Here is a 23,195-nt window from a genome sequence, read left to right on the forward strand (position 1 = left end):
AAAGCATGACTTGTCACCATGGGCAGGGGTGCCAAAATTTAAAAAAAGGAGTATCGTCTTGAAACTCGGTAGGCGGGTCGGACAGGTTACCCCGACCACGTTGACGTTCAAATTGTAGATTTTTAGCTATTTTCTCCAGGCCTTAGGGGCGATCGTAGTGTCAAAAGCATGACTTGTCACCATGGGCAGGGGTGCCAAAATTTAAAAAAAGGAGTATCGTCTTGAAACTCGGTAGGCGGTTCGGACAGGTCCCCCCGACCACGTTGACGTTCAAATTGTAGATTTTTAGCTATTTTCTCCAGGCCTTAGGGGCGATCGTAGTGTCAAAAGCATGACTTGTCACCATGGGCAGGGGTGCCAAAATTTAAAAAAAGGAGTATCGTCTTGAAACTCGGTAGGCGGGTCGGACAGGTCCCCCCGACCACGTTGACGTTCAAATTGTAGATTTTTAGCTATTTTCTCCAGGCCTTAGGGGCGATCGTAGTGTCAAAAGCATGACTTGTCACCATGGGCAGGGGTGCCAAAATTTTAAAAAAGGAGTATCGTCTTGAAACTCGGTAGGCGGGTCGGACAGGTCCCCCCGACCACGTTGACGTTCAAATTGTAGATTTTTAGCTATTTTTCTCCATGCCTTAGGGGCGATCGTAGTGTCAAAAGCATGACTTGTCACCATGGGCAGGGGTGCCAAAATTTAAAAAAAGGAGTATCGTCTTGAAACTCGGTAGGCGGGTCGGACAGGTCCCCCCGACCACGTTGACGTTCAAATTGTAGATTTTTAGCTATTTTCTCCAGGCCTTAGGGGCGATCGTAGTGTCAAAAGCATGACTTGTCACCATGGGCAGGGGTGCCAAAATTTTAAAAAAGGAGTATCGTCTTGAAACTCGGTAGGCGGGTCGGACAGGTCCCCCCGACCACGTTGACGTTCAAATTGTAGATTTTTAGCTATTTTCTCCAGGCCTTAGGGGCGATCGTATGTCAAAAGCATGACTTGTCACCATGGGCAGGGGTGCCAAAATTTAAAAAAAGGAGTATCGTCTTGAAACTCGGTAGGCGGGTCGGACAGGTCCCCCCGACCACGTTGACGTTCGAATTGTAGATTTTTAGCTATTTTCTCCAGGCGTTAGGGGCGATCGTAGTGTCAAAAGCATGACTTGTCACCATGGGCAGGGGTGCCAAAATTTAAAAAAAGGAGTATCGTCTTGAAACTCGGTAGGCGGGTCGGACAGGTCCCCCCGACCACGTTGACGTTCAAATTGTAGATTTTTAGCTATTTTCTCCAGGCCTTAGGGGCGATCGTAGTGTCAAAAGCATGACTTGTCACCATGGGCAGGGGTGCCAAAATTTAAAAAAAGGAGTATCGTCTTGAAACTCGGTAGGCGGGTCGGACAGGTCCCCCCGACCACGTTGACGTTCAAATTGTAGATTTTTAGCTATTTTCTCCAGGCCTTAGGGGCGATCGTAGTGTCAAAAGCATGACTTGTCACCATGGGCAGGGGTGCCAAAATTTAAAAAAAAGGAGTATCGTCTTGAAACTCGGTAGGCGGGTCGGACAGGTCCCCCCGACCACGTTGACGTTCAAATTGTAGATTTTTAGCTATTTTCTCCAGGCCTTAGGGGCGATCGTAGTGTCAAAAGCATGACTTGTCACCATGGGCAGGGGTGCCAAAATTTAAAAAAAGGAGTATCGTCTTGAAACTCGGTAGGCGGGTCGGACAGGTCCCCCCGACCACGTTGACGTTCAAATTGTAGATTTTTAGCTATTTTCTCCAGGCCTTAGGGGCGATCGTAGTGTCAAAAGCATGACTTGTCACCATGGGCAGGGGTGCCAAAATTTAAAAAAAGGAGTATCGTCTTGAAACTCGGTAGGCGGGTCGGACAGGTCCCCCCGACCACGTTGACGTTCAAATTGTAGATTTTTAGCTATTTTCTCCAGGCCTTAGGGGCGATCGTAGTGTCAAAAGCATGACTTGTCACCATGGGCAGGGGTGCCAAAATTTAAAAAAAAGGAGTATCGTCTTGAAACTCGGTAGGCGGGTCGGACAGGTCCCCCCGACCACGTTGACGTTCAAATTGTAGATTTTTAGCTATTTTCTCCAGGCCTTAGGGGCGATCGTAGTGTCAAAAGCATGACTTGTCACCATGGGCAGGGGTGCCAAAATTTAAAAAAAGGAGTCTCGTTTTGAAACTCGGTAGGCGGTTCGGACAGGCCCCCCGACCACGTTGACGTTCAAATTGTAGATTTTTAGCTATTTTCTCCAGGCCTTAGGGGCGATCGTAGTGTCAAAAGCATGACTTGTCACCATGGGCAGGGGTGCCAAAATTTAAAAAAAGGAGTATCGTCTTGAAACTCGGTAGGCGGGTCGGACAGGTCCCCCCGACCATGTTGACGTTCAAATTGTAGATTTTTTGCTATTTTCTCCAGGCCTTAGGGGCGATCGTAGTGTCAAAAGCATGACTTGTCTCCATGGGCAGGGGTGCCAAAATTTAAAAAAGGAGTATCGTCTTGAAACTCGGTAGGCGGGTCGGACAGGTCCCCCCGACCACGTTGACGTTCAAATTGTAGATTTTTAGCTATTTTCTCCAGGCTTTAGGGGCGATCGTAGTGTCAAAAGCATGACTTGTCACCATGGGCAGGGGTGCCATAATTTAAAAAAAGGAGTATCGTCTTGAAACTCGGTAGGCGGGTCGGACAGGTCCCCCCGACCACGTTGACGTTCAAATTGTAGATTTTTAGCTATTTTCTCCAGGCCTTAGGGGCGATCGTAGTGTCAAAAGCATGACTTGTCACCATGGGCAGGGGTGCCAAAATTTAAAAAAAGGAGTATCGTCTTGAAACTCGGTAGGCGGGTCGGACAGGTCCCCCCGACCACGTTGACGTTCAAATTGTAGATTTTTAGCTATTTTCTCCAGGCCTTAGGGGCGATCGTAGTGTCAAAAGCATGACTTGTCACCATGGGCAGGGGTGCCAAAATTTAAAAAAAGGAGTATCGTCTTGAAACTCGGTAGGCGGGTCGGACAGGTCCCCCCGACCACGTTGACGTTCAAATTGTAGATTTTTAGCTATTTTCTCCAGGCCTTAGGGGCGATCGTAGTGTCAAAAGCATGACTTGTCACCATGGGCAGGGGTGCCAAAATTTAAAAAAAGGAGTATCGTCTTGAACCTCTGTAGGCGGGTCGGACAGGTCCCCCCGACCATGTTGACGTTCAAATTGTAGATTTTTTGCTATTTTCTCCAGGCTTTAGGGGCGATCGTAGTGTCAAAAGCATGACTTGTCACCATGGGCAGGGGTGCCAAAATTTAAAAAAGGAGTATCGTCTTGAAACTCGGTAGGCGGGTCGGACAGGTCCCCCCGACCACGTTGACGTTCAAATTGTAGATTTTTAGCTATTTTCTCCAGGCTTTAGGGGCGATCGTAGTGTCAAAAGCATGACTTGTCACCATGGGCAGGGGTGCCATAATTTAAAAAAAGGAGTATCGTCTTGAAACTCGGTAGGCGGGTCGGACAGGTCCCCCCGACCACGTTGACGTTCAAATTGTAGATTTTTAGCTATTTTCTCCAGGCCTTAGGGGCGATCGTAGTGTCAAAAGCATGACTTGTCACCATGGGCAGGGGTGCCAAAATTTAAAAAAAGGAGTATCGTCTTGAAACTCGGTAGGCGGGTCGGACAGGTCCCCCCGACCACGTTGACGTTCAAATTGTAGATTTTTAGCTATTTTCTCCAGGCCTTAGGGGCGATCGTAGTGTCAAAAGCATGACTTGTCACCATGGGCAGGGGTGCCAAAATTTAAAAAAAGGAGTATCGTCTTGAAACTCGGTAGGCGGGTCGGACAGGTCCCCCCGACCACGTTGACGTTCAAATTGTAGATTTTTAGCTATTTTCTCCAGGCCTTAGGGGCGATCGTAGTGTCAAAAGCATGACTTGTCACCATGGGCAGGGGTGCCAAAATTTAAAAAAAGGAGTATCGTCTTGAAACTCGGTAGGCGGGTCGGACAGGTCCCCCCGACCATGTTGACGTTCAAATTGTAGATTTTTTGCTATTTTCTCCAGGCCTTAGGGGCGATCGTAGTGTCAAAAGCATGACTTGTCTCCATGGGCAGGGGTGCCAAAATTTAAAAAAGGAGTATCGTCTTGAAACTCGGTAGGCGGGTCGGACAGGTCCCCCCGACCACGTTGACGTTCAAATTGTAGATTTTTAGCTATTTTCTCCAGGCTTTAGGGGCGATCGTAGTGTCAAAAGCATGACTTGTCACCATGGGCAGGGGTGCCAAAATTTAAAAAAAGGAGTATCGTCTTGAAACTCGGTAGGCGGGTCGGACAGGTCCCCCCGACCACGTTGACGTTCAAATTGTAGATTTTTAGCTATTTTCTCCAGGCCTTAGGGGCGATCGTAGTGTCAAAAGCATGACTTGTCACCATGGGCAGGGGTGCCAAAATTTAAAAAAAGGAGTATCGTCTTGAAACTCGGTAGGCGGGTCGGACAGGTTCCCCCGACCACGTTGACGTTCGAATTGTAGATTTTTAGCTATTTTCTCCAGGCCTTAGGGGCGATCGTAGTGTCAAAAGCATGACTTGTCACCATGGGCAGGGGTGCCAAAATTTAAAAAAAGGAGTATCGTCTTGAAACTCGGTAGGCGGGTCGGACAGGTCCCCCCGACCACGTTGACGTTCAAATTGTAGATTTTTAGCTATTTTCTCCAGGCCTTAGGGGCGATCGTAGTGTCAAAAGCATGACTTGTCACCATGGGCAGGGGTGCCAAAATTTAAAAAAAGGAGTATCGTCTTGAAACTCGGTAGGCGGGTCGGACAGGTCCCCCCGACCACGTTGACGTTCAAATTGTAGATTTTTTGCTATTTTCTCCAGGCCTTAGGGGCGATCGTAGTGTCAAAAGCATGACTTGTCTCCATGGGCAGGGGTGCCAAAATTTAAAAAAGGAGTATCGTCTTGAAACTCGGTAGGCGGGTCGGACAGGTCCCCCCGACCACGTTGACGTTCAAATTGTAGATTTTTAGCTATTTTCTCCAGGCTTTAGGGGCGATCGTAGTGTCAAAAGCATGACTTGTCACCATGGGCAGGGGTGCCATAATTTTAAAAAAGGAGTATCGTCTTGAAACTCGGTAGGCGGGTCGGACAGGTCCCCCCGACCACGTTGACGTTCAAATTGTAGATTTTTAGCTATTTTCTCCAGGCCTTAGGGGCGATCGTAGTGTCAAAAGCATGACTTGTCACCATGGGCAGGGGTGCCAAAATTTAAAAAAAAGGAGTATCGTCTTGAAACTCGGTAGGCGGGTCGGACAGGTCCCCCCGACCACGTTGACGTTCAAATTGTAGATTTTTAGCTATTTTCTCCAGGCCTTAGGGGCGATCGTAGTGTCAAAAGCATGACTTGTCACCATGGGCAGGGGTGCCAAAATTTAAAAAAAGGAGTATCGTCTTGAAACTCGGTAGGCGGGTCGGACAGGTCCCCCCGACCACGTTGACGTTCAAATTGTAGATTTTTAGCTATTTTCTCCAGGCCTTAGGGGCGATCGTAGTGTCAAAAGCATGACTTGTCACCATGGGCAGGGGTGCCAAAATTTAAAAAAAGGAGTATCGTCTTGAAACTCGGTAGGCGGGTCGGACAGGTCCCCCCGACCACGTTGACGTTCAAATTGTAGATTTTTAGCTATTTTCTCCAGGCCTTAGGGGCGATCGTAGTGTCAAAAGCATGACTTGTCACCATGGGCAGGGGTGCCAAAATTTAAAAAAAGGAGTATCGTCTTGAAACTCGGTAGGCGGGTCGGACAGGTTCCCCCGACCACGTTGACGTTCAAATTGTAGATTTTTAGCTATTTTCTCCAGGCCTTAGGGGCGATCGTAGTGTCAAAAGCATGACTTGTCACCATGGGCAGGGGTGCCAAAATTTAAAAAAAGGAGTATCGTCTTGAAACTCGGTAGGCGGGTCGGACAGGTCCCCCCGACCACGTTGACGTTCAAATTGTAGATTTTTAGCTATTTTCTCCAGGCCTTAGGGGCGATCGTAGTGTCAAAAGCATGACTTGTCACCATGGGCAGGGGTGCCAAAATTTAAAAAAAGGAGTATCGTCTTGAAACTCTGTAGGCGGGTCGGACAGGTCCCCCCGACCACGTTGACGTTCAAATTGTAGATTTTTAGCTATTTTCTCCAGGCCTTAGGGGCGATCGTAGTGTCAAAAGCATGACTTGTCACCATGGGCAGGGGTGCCAAAATTTCAAAGAAAGGAGTATCGTCTTGAAACTCTGTATTGTTTTTTGTTCGAAATATGCATCTGTTCACCCGGAAGCTCTTGGGTACCTGATAGGATGATATTGTAATGTGAGCGTATATATATATAAACGTATATTTACAACGTATTGTCTTCAGACTGTCTAGCACAGTTATTGTTCAATAAATCTTTCTCCCAACACACATCACCACGATCAAAATATCAAATAGTCGACACCTCATACGATATTACTACGCTCCCTGATTCGTTAATCTGGATATTGGTTTTCCCGACTATCCACCACGAACCGTACCCTCCGGATAAACGAGCTTTCACTGTACCCTGCCTGTAGGGATTAGTCTTCACTGCACATTGTAGTAAGAGATACGACCTTATCTCTACATTGAAATGTCCCAGCAGAGACAATGGGTATCAAGATCGTTTGCTTCACCAGAGGATGAATAAACGAGACTTTAAAAAAGAACTATATCGATCTACTCTTGTCATCAGTGTCATGATGTCAATATTTAATTATTTTAATATTGTGTTGAAGTGTCATGCTAATAGGAAGCTCCTTGTTCGCGCAAACGTGCCTTGTCTCTTCTTCATTGTATATGGGAATGCTTTGAACCGAAGGATTCTTTGCATTAGAGGAAGTTCGTGATTGAGTGAATGTTTTGCAACGGCGAATTCAGCTATAGTTGAGTTATATCACGACAGTCTGTAAATGACTCCAGGAAAACCAGTGACTGACAACATGACCACCGGAAACATAAATCGACACGGGTTAAGGATAGCAAATGGCGCCCCATAAAAACACCATCGTTTTCTGTTTTTGGTTTGGAATAATCATTCAGTGTTCACTTTTGATGGTATGAAGTAGGTGTCTTTGGAGCGATGTTTGAGGAAGATTTGGTGTATGACTTTAAATTATTGTTGTTAATTTGTAGTCAATTAGAGGTGTAGAAGTGGGCTAATCCCTAGATCGCACATATGCATAGCAAACGTTCTTCAAGGGAGGAGCGGACATATAGAAAAGAATATTGACATTAAACAGTGAACCGACGAGAGTATGCGGTAGCCACAGCCAACGTCTAGGTTACCGAGGACAAGTTCTAGGTTACTGAGGACAAGTTCTAGGTTACTGAGGACAAGTTCTGGGTTGCTGAGGACAAGTTCTAGGTTGCTGAGGACAAGTTCTAGGTTGCTGGGGACAAGCTCTATCTTGGAATACCCACATGATTTCACAGTTTGATTTTTTTAAGTGATGGCAACAACCAAACGTATTTTCCCTTCGCATCTATTCGGAGATCAATTTGATACCTTTGGAAGTGGTTTCCAATCATGCGTTTGTGTTGACAAAGCAAACAAATAATGAACGTTCTCTTCATGCTGTTGGACAGACAACCTGGAATCTGTTTGGTATTGACGCCTGGAAACAAGTGAACAGGTCAACGGATGGGACCAAGGTGGACATTCTGTGCGGAGGTTTTGCTGGCAGCTGTCAACCAAACGGACCTCTAGCCCTGGTCGTTAACCCTTCCGACGGTGAGACCCATCCCGTAGGATGTGTTAGAATAACATTTACAACACAGTCATGCCGTTTTGCATTTACGAATGACTTTAATTCATGGATCAGGTGACATTGGGAACTGGTATCTTTTACAGAGAAAACAAATTGGGGTTAGGGTGTGATGTGATGTGGTGTGTAGTGGTGTGTAGTTGTGCGGTGCGGTGCGGTGCGGTGCGGTGCGGTGCGGTGCGGTGTACTTGCTTGCCGTAAAAAGCGACCATGCTTGTCGTAAGAGGCGACTAAAGGGGTAACTGTTAGAACATTCTGAAAAATATTCACATGACGTACCAATGATCCGTTAATCCTGAAATCTGTAAATTGGGACGATTTAACAAACGAATACATCTTCCAAAAACACTGGATACCGAAATGACGGATTCATCTATATGAAATCGAAATTTACTTTCTGTCTGTAAAATCGATTATTTTAATTTTCAGTTCTAGATTTGAGTGCCGCCGTGGACCCTAATGACATCTGGTGAAATCGGCAGTGGACGATAGGCTTGGGTAATCTATCATGGCACCCATCTGCCAGGTTTTTGGATCGTCGGAACCGAAGTGTCAAGCTGCATCGATTAACCGTTTTACTCCTACTCACCTGAAAGTCAAGTGGGCTTTTTCACGGCATTCTTGTCCATCGTCCGGTCTCAATCGGAAACAGCCGAACAAATGAAGCTAACCCTTCACATACTTGTTTCAACCAATGATGACAACCGAGTTTACGCAAGAGGTTCGAATCCAATTTTCAATTTTACTGCGACAGCAGCCATTTCGAAATACCTTTTTATGACCATTAATCGGCCATTTTGGTTCACAATATCATGAAATTTCGTATATGTGAGGATAATATTGAAACTTTATACACGTATGTTCCGTGTTTGCAATATTTAAAATTATGACCGAAGAGGTTCAAATGTTTCGAATGTGAAGTTTGGATATGGCCCCCGCGGCATCAATGTTGAAAAAGTATTTATTGCCATTACTGAACCATGTTTGTACAAAATCTAATTGCATTGGCTATTTGTTAATTTTGTTGTCGGATTCAATACTCATATGTTTTGTGTTCCTTTTCGGAGAGAAGAATTAACTTTTTATCTTGTTTTGACTATGCTCTCAAATTCTCTTATATAAACTTATTCTCATCTGAAAATGCCGGATTGAGTAAGCTGATCTTTGATTATGTTTCTCTATATATTAACACAATTTGTTCAAATCGTCAAATTTTAGTTTTTCTTCAGGTTTTATGCAGACATTACGTCAATATAAAGGCTGATTTCAGCCGTTCTTAAGTACCCATCTTTGTAGACATTTTGAACCATTAATTAGATTTTCAGTTGAGCTACAGTGCATTGACACTGAATTGTTTCAAAATGTAATGAAATTTGGTATATGTGTACTTTTTCACTGGATATTATGACCATGGCACTTTTGAACATACACTTTTACCTATGCTATGCATTGTATTTTTACATATTTTGTTTGAACCATTACATTTTAGTGTTAGTTCTTATTCCGTAGTATTTATAAGAATATCTGAATATCAATGCTGACAGCGACTTTTCTTTTAGTGTCTGTCCTTTTTGACGTGTGTAAACTGTTGTCTACAAACCCAAGTGGGCTACATTGGCATTGGCGCTATATTGTTTCAAATGTGGTGTAGTTCGGTAAATTTGTCGTTAGTATTTGGGATAACGCATGTTTCTCTTTTCAATATATTCTGACAGTTTTACCTACGCTCTTCTATTCTTTTAAAGGCTTAGTGGCGCTATAAACGTATTTATTCGCATCTGAAAAGTGACAGACTGAGTAATCTGAAAATGTGTGTTACTTCTTAAGATGACATATTTTTGGTTTAAACCGTCAGATATGTGTTAGTTGTCAGTCCGTAATATTTACGCAGAAAATAGTTGAATATCAATGCTGACTTCAACTTTTATTTAAGTGTCTGTCCTTGTTGACGTTTGTAACCTGTTGCTTACATACCCAGGTGAGCTACAGTGCCCGTGGAACTTTTCTTTACATTTTTACTATAGGTGGGCTAGGCACAGGCATATTGCCAATTCTGCCAAGTTTGCCTTACAGTGAATCACGGCGGCCATCTTGAAAATTCTTATGTGGGTCTTTTATCTTTGTAAATAAATATGTTTACTGGTGATGGGGTGTGGGGAGTCGCATTGATATTGAGTCGCATTGTTAGCTAGGGGTCAGCAGTCGTATTAATTTGGAGACGAATTAATATTAGGATCAACAGTACTTAATTTATGACGTTCCTGATAAACACTCACGAGTGATAACCTCTTTATCATGTATTGTCATTCTTAATATTTGTTGTAAAAAAAACTTTTATCATCTCACAAACGGTACCTTAACATTTCAATGTATTCCTAGAATACATGTGCATGAATATGTATGAATGTTCCTCCCACATTAAGCTGACACGCCGTGATATAACTGTAATACAGTTAAAAGCGGCGTAAAACCCAACTCACTCTCTATGATGCAAAAATGGATGTAATGTATCGCTGGTCGTTTTTATTTTTCAGTGAAATCGTTGGCACCATAAGTCAGCGTTGTAAAGTCTGTGCTGCAATCTGTTGTTGATTTGGACGTGAAATCCTCTTGGCTTTACACTGCGAAATGGATACAGCATTCATTATATATTAGGTTTGATCAATATTTTTCAGAACGATTTCGATTTAGTTGCTTGGCGAATAGTCCTCACGGATCAATACGTCATACAATATATTATTACTTCAAAGTAGATATGTCAAGAATAGTGTATGCTTATTTACCGGTATTCAATACTATAGTTTATTTATTTGGTGTTTGGTTGGCAGCATTGTTTGTATATTATTTGAACAATTATTTATATGTGCAAAGAGACACCTGTGTACCAGCAAACACTGGGTTTCAAAGCGTGCTGGAATCGACAATCGACTTTTACAGGCTTTTACTGGACGAACAAGACAAAGCAACGTACTGGGAATAAAACAAAGTCCAACATTGTCCTCATAGAGTCCAGTTTTACTGCTGTATATTCCATAACGTTTCGAGTAAACATTGAGATTGATTCGGCGAGTCAGTCATTCATTGTGGCCGAAGCCTCTGTCTTGCTAACAGTGTCATTATATTGTTCTATCCTGAACAGCCGCGCAAAAGAAAGTACACACCAATGTTGACTTTCCTGGTGGCTAATAATGAAACAAACAAAAGACAGTTACTCGACCTAGTCTCGTAGTCCCGTTGTTGTCATCCTTGTAACGTTTTGATAACGTTTGCAATGCTAGATCAAATCCAATTTTCCAAGGTATACTTCCTGTGCTCATCAGTTTATATGATGTTCAAGTATCATCTGTATCAAGAACAAATACTATTTTACATGTTGTTCTCACCCCTATGTAAAGTTAATGGTTCGAAAAACTGCAAAGCTGGTATCCGTCCTGATGGAACTAGGATGAGGATCGCACGTTTGTCGGTCAAGGCGATTGATATTCCTTTAACAGTTTGCCCATTTTGTAATATGGAATAGAAGATGAATGCTATGTCGTGTTTGCAAACCAAGGACGCATTTTCAAGCACATTTTACTACTAGCAGTCATGTTAATTTGGACAAATAAAAATGATTATATACATCTGTTACTTATTTCATAGGGGGCACGGGTGGCCCAGTCGTCTAAGGCGCCGCGATTCGCTGTTTTGTTTGTTGTTTAACGCCGTACTCAGCAATATTCCAGCTATATGACGGAGGTCTGTAAATAATCGACTCTTGACAAGACAATACAGTGATTGATATCATGAGCATCGATCTACGCATTTTATGATATGATGACATGCATCAACCAAGTCAGCTAGCCTGATCACCCGACCCCGTTAGTCGCCTCTCGCGACAAGCATGGGTAATCATTGCTGAAGACCAATTCTAACCCGGATCTTAACGGGTGCATATGAAACAATGCCTAGTAGAAGTGTAAATACAATTTAAACGGTAAATCGTCATGTCTAGTGATGTTTTATCTCAAATTTCAAATTTGTATTAACCAAATATATCACCTATTCGTTGACCTGAGTTTGCTCACGGACCTATATACAAGTCCGTGGTTTGCTGTAGGGATACGATGTAAAACAATTACTTCCAAATGCCTTCCAAAGACTTAAATAAATTCTGCTCATAATACTCGATTTTTTTCCCCCAAAATACTGAATACCATAGAAGGGGGTGCGCATGATACAACGGACATGCATGTTCAACAAAAAAAGTAGTATGTATTGTTTATTGACCTGTTCACAAGAGAGTAGCAATGTTGTTGTGCATATCTGAAATGAAATACAGATTAATCCATTAAAGTGTACTCTTTAGTTTTGCCAGTACTGAAAACTTATCTGTATAATCCAGTTTAAATGTATATAAATATATATACCGTATATAAAGTCACAGCGCAAGACGAACAGCGTGTTGCTTGTGTTATAAGGGACGCAACTCTTGCAGGCTAGCAACGTACAACGTGATGTTGTTCACAAGATATTTATAGATCATTTATCGCTTGGTACAATAAAGACTCGACAAGTCGCACCGAGGTCATGTGCCCGGTACTTGATATAACGACAGAAGGTGATCGGGGTTGAGTCGGTGACATCTACCCATGCCATGAAACCTCATCACAACAACATTCATACCAGTCGCAGGATGTTTAATTAATACAGTTTATGTGCGTCTGCAGAAAGTACTGTTGGTCATAAATTGTGTAAACTTCCGAATGGGGTCTTCACCTAGTTTTCCTGTTGTCTCGCTCCCAAGGGACCGAATCGTCGTGGTCACTGGCGGCAACACAGGTAGGTTTTAAGGCATGTGATCAAAGCAGGTAACTTTTCCTTCGTGCTTTGAGAATCGCCGCATCCGTATCTATATTTCCTGTTGCAGACATTTTATATTTTCTGTATCTAACAAATCGTGAAGGCACAATCTAGATTATGAAGGATGTAACATTAATATAACAAGTAAATGAAGATATGAAGATGCACCTGAGCTTGTGTAAGCCCAGAACCGAGTTTATATAATGTGTCCGCATTTCCGCATGACGAAACATGTAAACATAAAAAAGAGTTACCTCCCTTTGTGTACAGGGTTTAACGTTGCGTTCAAGATGACTGAATATTTATATTGGCATGTTAGTCATATATATATGTGTGTGTGTGTGTGTGTGTGTGTGTGTGTGTGTGTGTGTGTGTGTGTGTGTGTGTGTGTGTGTGAGTGTGTGTGTGTGTTTTGACTGATCTACTCTTATGGCAAAGGATCTCGCCACTTATCGACACACGGCACATAGAAACCACTACTCACTCTTTCACATATGGATACCCCTCTCAGGCCGTCCGAGTCGACCAGTACTTGTTTAATCCCCTTAACGCAATACCTCGCCAGGCAGGTTAACACTTTTTAACGTCTTTTGGTGTAATGCCGCCAGGGGAGTTAACGAGGACAGTGTTCCTCTTTATGATGTATCCTAAATGATGATCAGATATGTCATTCTACTTACATGTAATCTTGAAAAATTATAAGAATAAGATTTGTTTTTCCTAGAAAGATGACAGTGTCCCAATAAAACGTGGAGTGGTATACATGTACTTCCTGTGTTAAGTTTTCGAGAAAAGGATGAGAAAATACATCCTGCGTTTATTACTGTTTAACGATATGAAGGGCACGGGTGGCCCATTCGTCTAAGGCGCCGCGATTCGCTGTGCAGAGTTGCGCCCCTTGGGCATGCCAGAAATCTATGATTGTGGGTTCGAATCCCTGTTCGCTCCGATTATGTTTCTAGGTTTGTCAGCACCGTGCTCGTGGGTTTCACCGAAGTGGTAAACGTCTGAGACCTGCATCACTTCGGGCTTTCCCCCCACATTAAGCTGACACGCCGCGATATAACTGGAATACTGTTAAAAGCGGCGTTAAACCCAACTCACTCACTCAATCTAACGATATGATGATATTATACCATGATTGGTCTGAATAATGATCATTTAGGTATTGGTTACGAGACGGCTAAACACATCGCAATGATGGGTGCTACGGTGATCATCGCATGTCGCTCGGAACAGAGAGCCACTGATGTGAGTATATATCTTTATTCCGTTAATTTTTGTTTTAAATGCACACGCATCAGATGTCCAATTCAATTCAATCTTCGTAGAGAGCTCTATGGGTGTGTCAAATATATATATTATGTTTGTCATTAATTTAGTGATCAACTGAATTTGACATGAGATACCTGTGTAAACGAGGTCACCAGATTTTTGTGCGTCAGTCTTACGGGTGGCCAGGTCGTCTTAGGCGCCGCTCTTCCCTCTGCAGAGTTGCGGCCCTTGGACACGCAGAAACCTATGATTGTGGGTTCGAATCACGGTTTGCCCCGATTATGTTTGTAGGTTTATCAGCACCTTACCCGTGCTCGTGGGTTTCACCGAGGTGGTAAACGTCTGAGGCATGCATCACTTCGAGCTTTCCTTCCACATCAAGCTGACACGCCGTGATATAACTGGAATACTGTTGAATGCGGCGTTGAACCCAAGTTACTCACTCACTCTCTTAAGTAAATGGTAATTCGTCTAAACGGTATGGTGCTAGTACGTGAAGTATGTACCTAATTGTACATTCCATCATGATAAATGGAAACATGCAGACATTTTATGTTTTTTAATTATGTTAAGAGAAACACTTTAAGTACGTATTAGTGTCCCAAATATTATAAGGAAAATAGTGAAAACATATTCGGTATTTAAATGTGTCAAACAGAACGTCACCAGTCGATCGTACTGATATAAGTTTTTGACATGTTTGTTTTGTTTGTTATTAAGTAAGGTATATGCTGGTCACAACGTCCGTTACCTGAGATGAGGGGTGTGGCACAGCAGTGTTGTGCTCCTGTACAAGGAACTTCGTTTAAGTGACTGTAATGTTTAGAACTGTTATTTTTTGTATCTGGTGTCAAAACTAAACGTAGCGTCCAAACAAAACACATGACCATGAGGTGTATTCCAGTATCCAAAAGAATTTGATTTTAGATTTAAAACAATTATATTTACCCTCATACAGCTAATTGTTTAACGACAAATGGAGGAACTCCGAGATTACAATAAATATGGACATGTGCTGTGTGTCTTTGGAAACAGTTGTAACACGATATAAACACCCCTGGTAGTTCTAACACCAGTCCTCCGTGGTTTAGAAGGGAATGAGTCTGCCAGGAGAGTGGAAGGTCGGTGGTTTCAATCCGGCTGCGTCATACCACAAGACGTTAACATATGGTACTTGTTGTTACCCTGCCTGTCTAGCCGTTTAGGGGACAAAACAAGGACTGGTCGGGTCGGAGTCAATATACTGTGTTCAATTCAATTCTTTATTCATGTACATGTGTAGGCCAGCGGCCCATGGTACAATATTTGGTCCATCATTAACATTTATAGGCTAAGTGTTTGGAGTCTAACATTCATAGCATGGTATATAAAAGTTGCAACATTTCTAATAACAGTTTCATTGTTTACCGCCATAAGCATATTGAATTTAGCAAGAGAAGGGTGTATAAAATACTTCTGTGGTAAATACTGAAGACGGAGTTCATCATAGGCATTACAAATTAGTAAAAAATGATATTCATTCTCGACATATCTTTGGTTGCAACTATTGCACAATCTCTGCTCTCGTGGAGTATTAACGTATCTACCAGTCTCAATGTGGAGAGTGTGGGAGCTACAGCGAAACTGGGCTAGTGCAACACGAAATTTGTTTATAGTGATAGACAAATACAACCCTGGACTAAATGAATTTTTTAAAAGTGTATAATGGAACATTGTAGAACTATTTGCTAAAGACCAATGCCAATCCTGTTCGTAAGCAAATTTTAACCGATCTTCACATTCGGAAATAAATTATTCGGGGCAAATACCATATTGGTTCTCCCATATATATCCAAATCCAAGACTGTATAAAAGAGTTTTGACTTTTGTAGCCCAATTAGTTTTACCATGTGTGGCTTGCTGAAATAACATATCATAACTTTTCTTAGGATATCGTGAATTTGGGAGGGACACAAGTTTACACCAATATTTTATACAGCGTTTATACGCAGAAATGTACAGTGGGTATCTTCCACACTCTCCTCGCACAACATGATTGGGAGTAGACGTTTTAACACCTAGCAGACGTTTATAAGCAAGTACATGGATACTTTCTATTTCTTTACAGTTTTCAAAACTCCACATTTCAGCCCCATATAACATAATTGGAGCAATTTTAGTATCGAATATTTAAAAAAATAGTTTTAAGTGATGAAAGGGATTTTAGAACCGAGAACAATACCCGTTTAGCCTGTAATGAAGCACTGTAAGTATGTTTCGACCATCATAAATTCTTTGAAAATACAACTCCCAAATATTTGTACGATGATACACATTCCAACTGACAACCACTAAAATACCATTTCTCAGATCTAGAAAGTACTTCATCATTCTTAAAAACTACTATTTTCGATTTATCAAGATTCAACTTTAGGAAATAATTCTGGCAATAGTGTTCGAGTACATCGCTGCGTTTTTGGAGGCCATATACGGTATCTGATATAAGAATTACATCATCAGTAAAGAGTAGCAGGAAAAGTTGAATTATGTCTGGATGGAGCTGAATTCCGGGTTCACAGTTAGCCTCAATTTCAACAGCTAGATCATTGATTAACAATGAAAACAAAAACGGGCTCAGCACACAGCCTTGACGGACACGCAAGTCACAATTCGAATAGATCTGAGAAGCTATTGTTAAACTTTACACAGAAACGTACAGTCGTATATATGGATTGTATACATTTAAACATTTTAGGTGATACACCACTGTTATTCAAAACTATCCATAGTTTTGATCTGTTTATAGAGTCGAACGCTTTGGAGAAGTCTACAAATAAAGCATATAGTTTACCTCGCTTCTTCCCCAGATAACGCTGTTTAACTGACTGTAAAATAAACATATTATCAATTGTGGAATAGCCACAACGAAGTCTCCACAACTTTATCATAGGCATCACACCAGGACTGCAACCTTCTATTTAGAACAGAAATATATAACTTGCTAAAAATACTTAATATACATGTATCTCATTGGGCCGTAAAACTTTAAAACTGACATTTGTTCGGACTTGTATAAGCAGACACACTCGCACGCACGCACGCACGCACGGACGCGTGCAAGAAGGTCACTATGTCAGTGCAATAGTCGTGAACGCCATTTTACCTCCCCTCCCCCAACAGTCGGCGTATTTCACTTTCAGGCCATCAGAAGGATGAATGAAGAATATCAAGACGACAGGACAAAAGGCAAGCTGGAGGAAGGACATATAAATGAAGACAAACTCCCTGTAGAGTTCATGAAGCTGGATCTGGCTTCTCTGAAATCAACCATGGACTTCATAGAGGCATTCAAGTCTTCCGGGCGGAAACTCCAGGTCCTGTTGTGTAATGCTGGTCTGGCGGTTGTACCGAGAGGTAGGATGTACAGAGTTGTGTACCTTAGCACTGACAGGATCCACTGATAGTTGATGCGCCAGGCTGGTCTGGTCTAGGCTCGATCATCTACAGCTGGAACAATGCTGTGTGCGATGTCGCAAACACACTATGGGAAGTTTTCGTCTATTGGAAGGTTATTTTTCTGATTAAATGGATAACGTCGTAAAAAACAGCTTAAAAATACTGTGATCAAGCTATCATTTTGGTATCTTACTTTCAGGCCACACAGAGGATGGGTATGAGACGCACTTTCAGGTAAAGATAAATCATCTTGGCTACACAAGGACATACACATTAACACATCATTCTCCGGCATTGTTGATACGTTAAACACTAATTTATTCCTATTCTCCATGACCATTGCCCGCACAACATCAAACCTGGGTGTTTGTCATCGCAGGTGAACTACCTGGGCCACTTCCTGATTGTCGCCCATCTTCTGCCTATAATGAAGACCTCGGGAGAAGACTGCAGGATTGTGTTCACGTCAAGTCTGGCACACAAAGGAGCAAGGTTTGACCTTGAGAAGGCCCAAGCCAAAAATCCATCTGACTATGGACGAATGCTTTACTATTCCAACTCAAAGATGTATCAGGTGCGAGATCTACGTGTACTGATTTGTCGAGCCTCTTTCTTTCTATAAATACAATTTCAATATGAAATAAAATTTCAAACATCTTCACATATACCATTTATTCAAGGATGCTGACTACTAACTAACTCAAAGGGACCACTAATTTTAGTTCGATATAACCGTAGTTCGTTATAAGCATAAACAGAGCATATATACAACAAATGACCGGAACTTGAATCTTGTTAAGTTTTGTAACCCACTAATTTCCCATTAAGCTCCCAGACCAGATAATAAGAGGTTGTTAAGGTTATCCTGTCATGACTCCAGCTAGTCCATGCTGCACGTGTTTTTTCTCTAGCACGCTTTGAGCGAATTCCTTTTATACCTTTGAAACACTATGTTGTTTTGAACACTATAAGGTTTGTCGATATTTCTTATTTTTTCTGGTATTTCTTGCATTTAGAGGGTTCATAAGTTGGATAAAACACGCCCCCTCGGTTTTGGTTGAAAATGAAAAACCTTGAGCTCGGGAAAAGCCCTAAACCAAACTAAATGGGTTTTTTTAAAAATGACTATTTTAGGGGGAAATATATAGTAAGCAGTGCTTAAGTTTCTTTTCCCGATTATAATTGTTTTCAGCTGTGTTTGTAACGCTATGCCTGTATTATAGATTCAACACATGTTCTGTCTATCACGCCGACTGAGAGGAAGTGACGTCACTGTGACGTCAATGCATCCGGGTACTGTCTCCACCGAGATCACGAGGAACTACAGTGATTTGAAGTGTTTCTCGTGCTTAGTCAGTTGTCTTGACAGTATGAGTGAGTAACTTTACATTATTTCATCTTCATTTCACTGTAAGTATAGCGGTGTGACATCATGGACACCAAGCGAACCCCCCTCCTTGCTGAGTTGTTTCTTCAATCATTCGAGTCGGATGATCCTGCTCGGATCAGCAAAATAAAAAAAAGGAAATTTGGCCAAGAAGTTTTACTTACGCTTCTGGGATATCGATCTCCTGATGTCTTTCAATGACGGTCAAATAGTCAATTCCCTTCCACTGATTTACCCACCTGAACAGGAAATGGGACCAAAGTGGCTTGTTACATATGTTGCCGTGTTTGTTTGACTTCCAAATTGACTTGCCTTTTCGTGTGTTTGTGACGGGTGCCCCCGATGGGGCAGGATACAGTAATATTTGTATTCATCTGGTCGTGATACAAAGTTAATCGGATAGGTGTATCGCGATGACTCTGTCCATTACATGAAAATGATGAATTCAGTATAGCTCTTACCAGCGTGTATTGTGTTACAAATACATACATCGTTTATTTTACCTTCGTGCTAATTCCTAATAAACTTTTAAATTCACGACAAAATGTATCGAGGTAAATACATAGCATAAATATTTACTGGTCTCGTTGCATTCAGAGGTTAGAATTGATCTTCATGAACCCGTGGTTGTTGTAAGAGGCTTGGTTGATGCATGTCAAAGTATCCCAACTGTGTAGATGATGTCAATCACTGGATTGTCTGGTCCAGTCTTGATTATATCAGACCGCCGTCATATAGCTGGAATATTGCCGAGTGCGGCGTTAAACAACAAACAAAACGTATCAAAAGTGCTGTTCATTGTGCTATTTACGATTGAAATGTATGTTTTGTCAATTTCAGAAGTTCTACGAACGCCATATCAAGGGGCGGTGACGTTGGTTGACTTGGCTGTGAACCCGAAGAATAAAGGCGTAAAGGATGTTTACTTTGTTGACTGTAAATCAGCGTCCATAGCCCGACTTTCCAGGTACGTTCAGGGAGAACATTTGTTTCCGTTCTCACAACCTGTTCACTCGGGGGAGTGAGTGGGTTTGGTTCAACGCCGCTTTGAACAGTGCTCCGGTTGTATCACGGCTTGTCAGCTTTTGTATAAGTTAGAGCTAAAGTGATGCATGTCTTAGACCTTTACCACTGTAATTTGTGAGTGAGTGAGTGAGTTGGGTTTAACGCCGCTTTTAACAGTATACCAGTTATATCGCGGCGTGTCACCTTAAGGTGGGAGGAAAGCCCGAAGTGATGCAGGTCTCAGACGTTTACTACTTCGGTAAAAACAACGAGCTCGGGTATGGTGCTGACAAACCTAGAAACATAATCGGGGCGAACCGGGATTCGAACCCAAAATCATAGGTTTCTCTGCACAGCGAATCGCGGCGCCTTAGACGACTGGGTCACCCTTGTAATTTGTGAAATCGAAATTCGCGAGAACATTGGGCTAGACAAACTATAATCACCATCATGGCGAAACTGAGATATGAACACGAGATTATAGGATCCTGGTACCATATGGACCTCAAGTAAGCGATTTGTGGCTCCTTTGACAACTGGGCCACGCATTGATATGTTTAATTGTACATAGTTGTATCATGCATTGATTGCATATGATGCTTATTTGTGCACAGCGCACAGGTCACAAGTCGGGTGAAGTTAAGTAACGTCGGTCGCGGAGAGGAGCTGGATGGGTGACCGCGTTTGGCAGTTTGACTTCTGAGAGTTTCTAGTCCTGCCCAACACTGAAGCACATGTGGTGACAAGTGACTTTGTTCGAACTGTGCCTCTGTTCACCCAGCAGGAAATGGGTATCTTGGAGGATGGTCATATGGCTGTTAACGTTCTACCGCCTCAAGACAGCTTGGGTTGCATACTTCCCAGGGAGCTGGGAATGAAAATCGAGCACTCACCGATCCATTGACCTGGGCAATAATGTTAGCGCTTTGCGCCTTGTGCAAAGAGTCTAACGCAATATATGAACACATTATTATAATTAGTATTGGTATTAATATTTTAGTTTTAAAAGCATTTAAAGCACTTCAAACATTTGTTTCAGAAATGAACAATATCAGGAAGATCTATGGAACTATTCTGTAGAGTGTCTGAAGCAATATCTTCCCCCAGATATCACTGCATCACTGGATGTGCCTCAAGATGGTTACCAGTAACGACAAGAAATTTGTACCCCAGAAACCAAATACATGCTCAATCTTCAAAGGTAGACATCGAGCGATTACCCCAAGCGCTGCACTGTCGCCACATGAGGTTTACATTATCGTGCTATTTTGATCGTCATTCAGTCCTATACACATTGGTTATCACTTGTAGCTATAATACTGGTGTCGTGTGAAGAAAACAAATTCCATTCTCACGTGTTATGGCCTTTCAATCTTTGGGTATCGCTCGAATGCTTCCTTTAAGGCAACTGTTAAAAAGACAAAGTTATTAACACAAGTCATAATATTCAGGAACCCGTGCATGAACAGGACGTTTTTTGGTCTCATCGCTAAGCCGGGCGGTCAAGCGCCTTGTTAATAGAGCCTGTGAACAACATGGTCGTTAGTCTGTGTTGTCATTCGGGACCGAGTTCGGAGATCGGGTTTTGGAGATTGAGTTTCGACGTGGGGTTTGTGATGGAGTTTCGAGGTAGGGTTTGTGATGGAGTATCGACGTGGGTTTTTTGATGGCGGGACTCGTTTGTCCACACATGCCGTCTTGTAGAACATCAGAGTCCAAGGGGATTCCCCACAGGTTAATCTCAGGAATACCTTGTCCTCAATACATTTTGTTATTACATGTGATGTGACACTTGTAACGTCAGATCATTGTTTTGTATAAGCCGGTCTATTAGACAGGCAATACTAGACTTCGTATGCAATAAATTGAGTTTCCATTTTTCAAGAGTTTTGTAGTGTCTCCTTTTAGTCAAATGCAAAGTTTTCGCGACAATAGCATGTAGTTGTAGTTGTTTTGGATATCATCGAATGTCAGATGGAAGATTAAAAACAGTTTTCCAAGACCTGTCATATGTTAATTGTAGCATTATTGCGTCTCTTACATCTCCTCCGATGAAAATTAATACATGTTTTTGTACGTTTGCTTGTGTACTGATTCATGATGACATGAAATCTCCAGGTCACACAACTAAGTGGAAAATATATACCAATAATAATTGCATTTGAGAAACAGGTAAACCCAAACCGACATCCAAAACCGACTCCCACAGGAGATATCGCTTGGGTGAGATCAAGCGATATCTACACTGTAGATATCGCTGCAATGAAATTGCATCACAATGCTTTGCAGACCATTGTGACGTCATTGTTATCATGACGTCACAATCAAATGACATCACTAATGGCTCTGCTACTGAAGCCGTAAGCAGTACTTTAAGACAATGCTTATTACTGTCTACAAACTGAAAAAGTTGGAAGAATGATGTTGGATGATAAATAAAATCTCACCCTCGTGTTTTTTTATATCAAATATATCAACACTCGTTGATAAAAGTGTCGCTAGTGTCTTAGGAAACAGATTCCATCGGGCGTGAAAGTCAAGGAGATGCTAATGATATAAATGGATCATTGAAAATCAGTGATTAATAACACCAGGTGTTCGAGAAAAGGTAAACATGATGTTCCTGCTCGAACGGTACCACCCACCATTCACAAAGTTTTCATGAAGGAAGTAAGTGCCGGTGAGTAATTTTTAAGGTGTGAAAACTTCATTTAAAACACATCTGTGACGCCCTAGTGCTGTTTAAAAACTCCATTATTTTTCAGGGATGGACAGTTGTTTTCGATTTGAGTATGTCCAATTGCCGACCTCAGCTTCGGCGAAACATGACAGTACGGTATTATAATTAACTATTAAATATCTTCAAATGTTTGCATACTCCTTAAACGCTGAAACACATATGTACATGAGCTCGTGTTACAGCATGATGACAATGTTCATAATTATATAAAGCAATTTAAACCTTTGACGAGAAAAATATTCAGGTAAACATATATATCCTTGTTCAGGGCTCTACATTTGCTACAATCCCTATCAGCATGCATTTACAACTTGCAAGCGATTGATACAATACTGGTTTAGGTCCCTACGAAATTATGAAGAGCCGTGTACCATGCATTGTGAATATCAGCTCGCGACGGATCTTGGCGCACGCGCAACAGCAGCAGAGAACGTTTTCCTCGTGCATCACGCAAGGGCGAGTCACTCAGTATAAATACAGTCTACAAAGAGTTCAGGTTTATTTTTCAAATATTTTACAAAAGAGAATGTTTTGTCAAAGAGCAAAAGTAGGGATGTGTTTTAGGTTGGGGAATATCCTCGTAACTCTCCATTCCTTAGAAGTAATGGGCCTTGGCTCCAGGCTCCATTATATTTAAGGAAAGGAGAGTTGCTCGGACATTTCCCTCCGCGTAAAGGTCATGTATGGACAGGATCGCGCACCTT

The 23,195-nt window shown here is 42.1% G+C and overlaps 1 protein-coding gene across 1 annotated transcript; it reads left to right on the top strand.

The window, feature by feature from the left end:
- The first annotated feature begins 12,322 nt into the window (after positions 1-12,322).
- LOC124119972 (dehydrogenase/reductase SDR family member on chromosome X-like) lies at positions 12,323-21,632 on the top strand. The gene is made up of 8 exons (XM_046482682.2): positions 12,323-12,628; positions 13,815-13,900; positions 17,104-17,317; positions 17,559-17,593; positions 17,739-17,933; positions 18,583-18,733; positions 19,587-19,713; positions 20,791-21,632. The coding sequence occupies exons 1-8, from the start codon at positions 12,553-12,555 to the stop codon at positions 20,900-20,902; spliced, it is 996 nt and encodes a 331-aa protein (XP_046338638.2). The 5' UTR covers positions 12,323-12,552; the 3' UTR covers positions 20,903-21,632.
- The last annotated feature ends 1,563 nt before the right edge of the window (positions 21,633-23,195 follow it).

This window comes from Haliotis rufescens, unplaced genomic scaffold (genome assembly GCF_023055435.1).
Source record: "Haliotis rufescens isolate VD_foot unplaced genomic scaffold, xgHalRufe1.0.p SCAF_119, whole genome shotgun sequence".
Classification (NCBI taxonomy): Eukaryota; Metazoa; Mollusca; class Gastropoda; order Lepetellida; family Haliotidae; genus Haliotis; species Haliotis rufescens.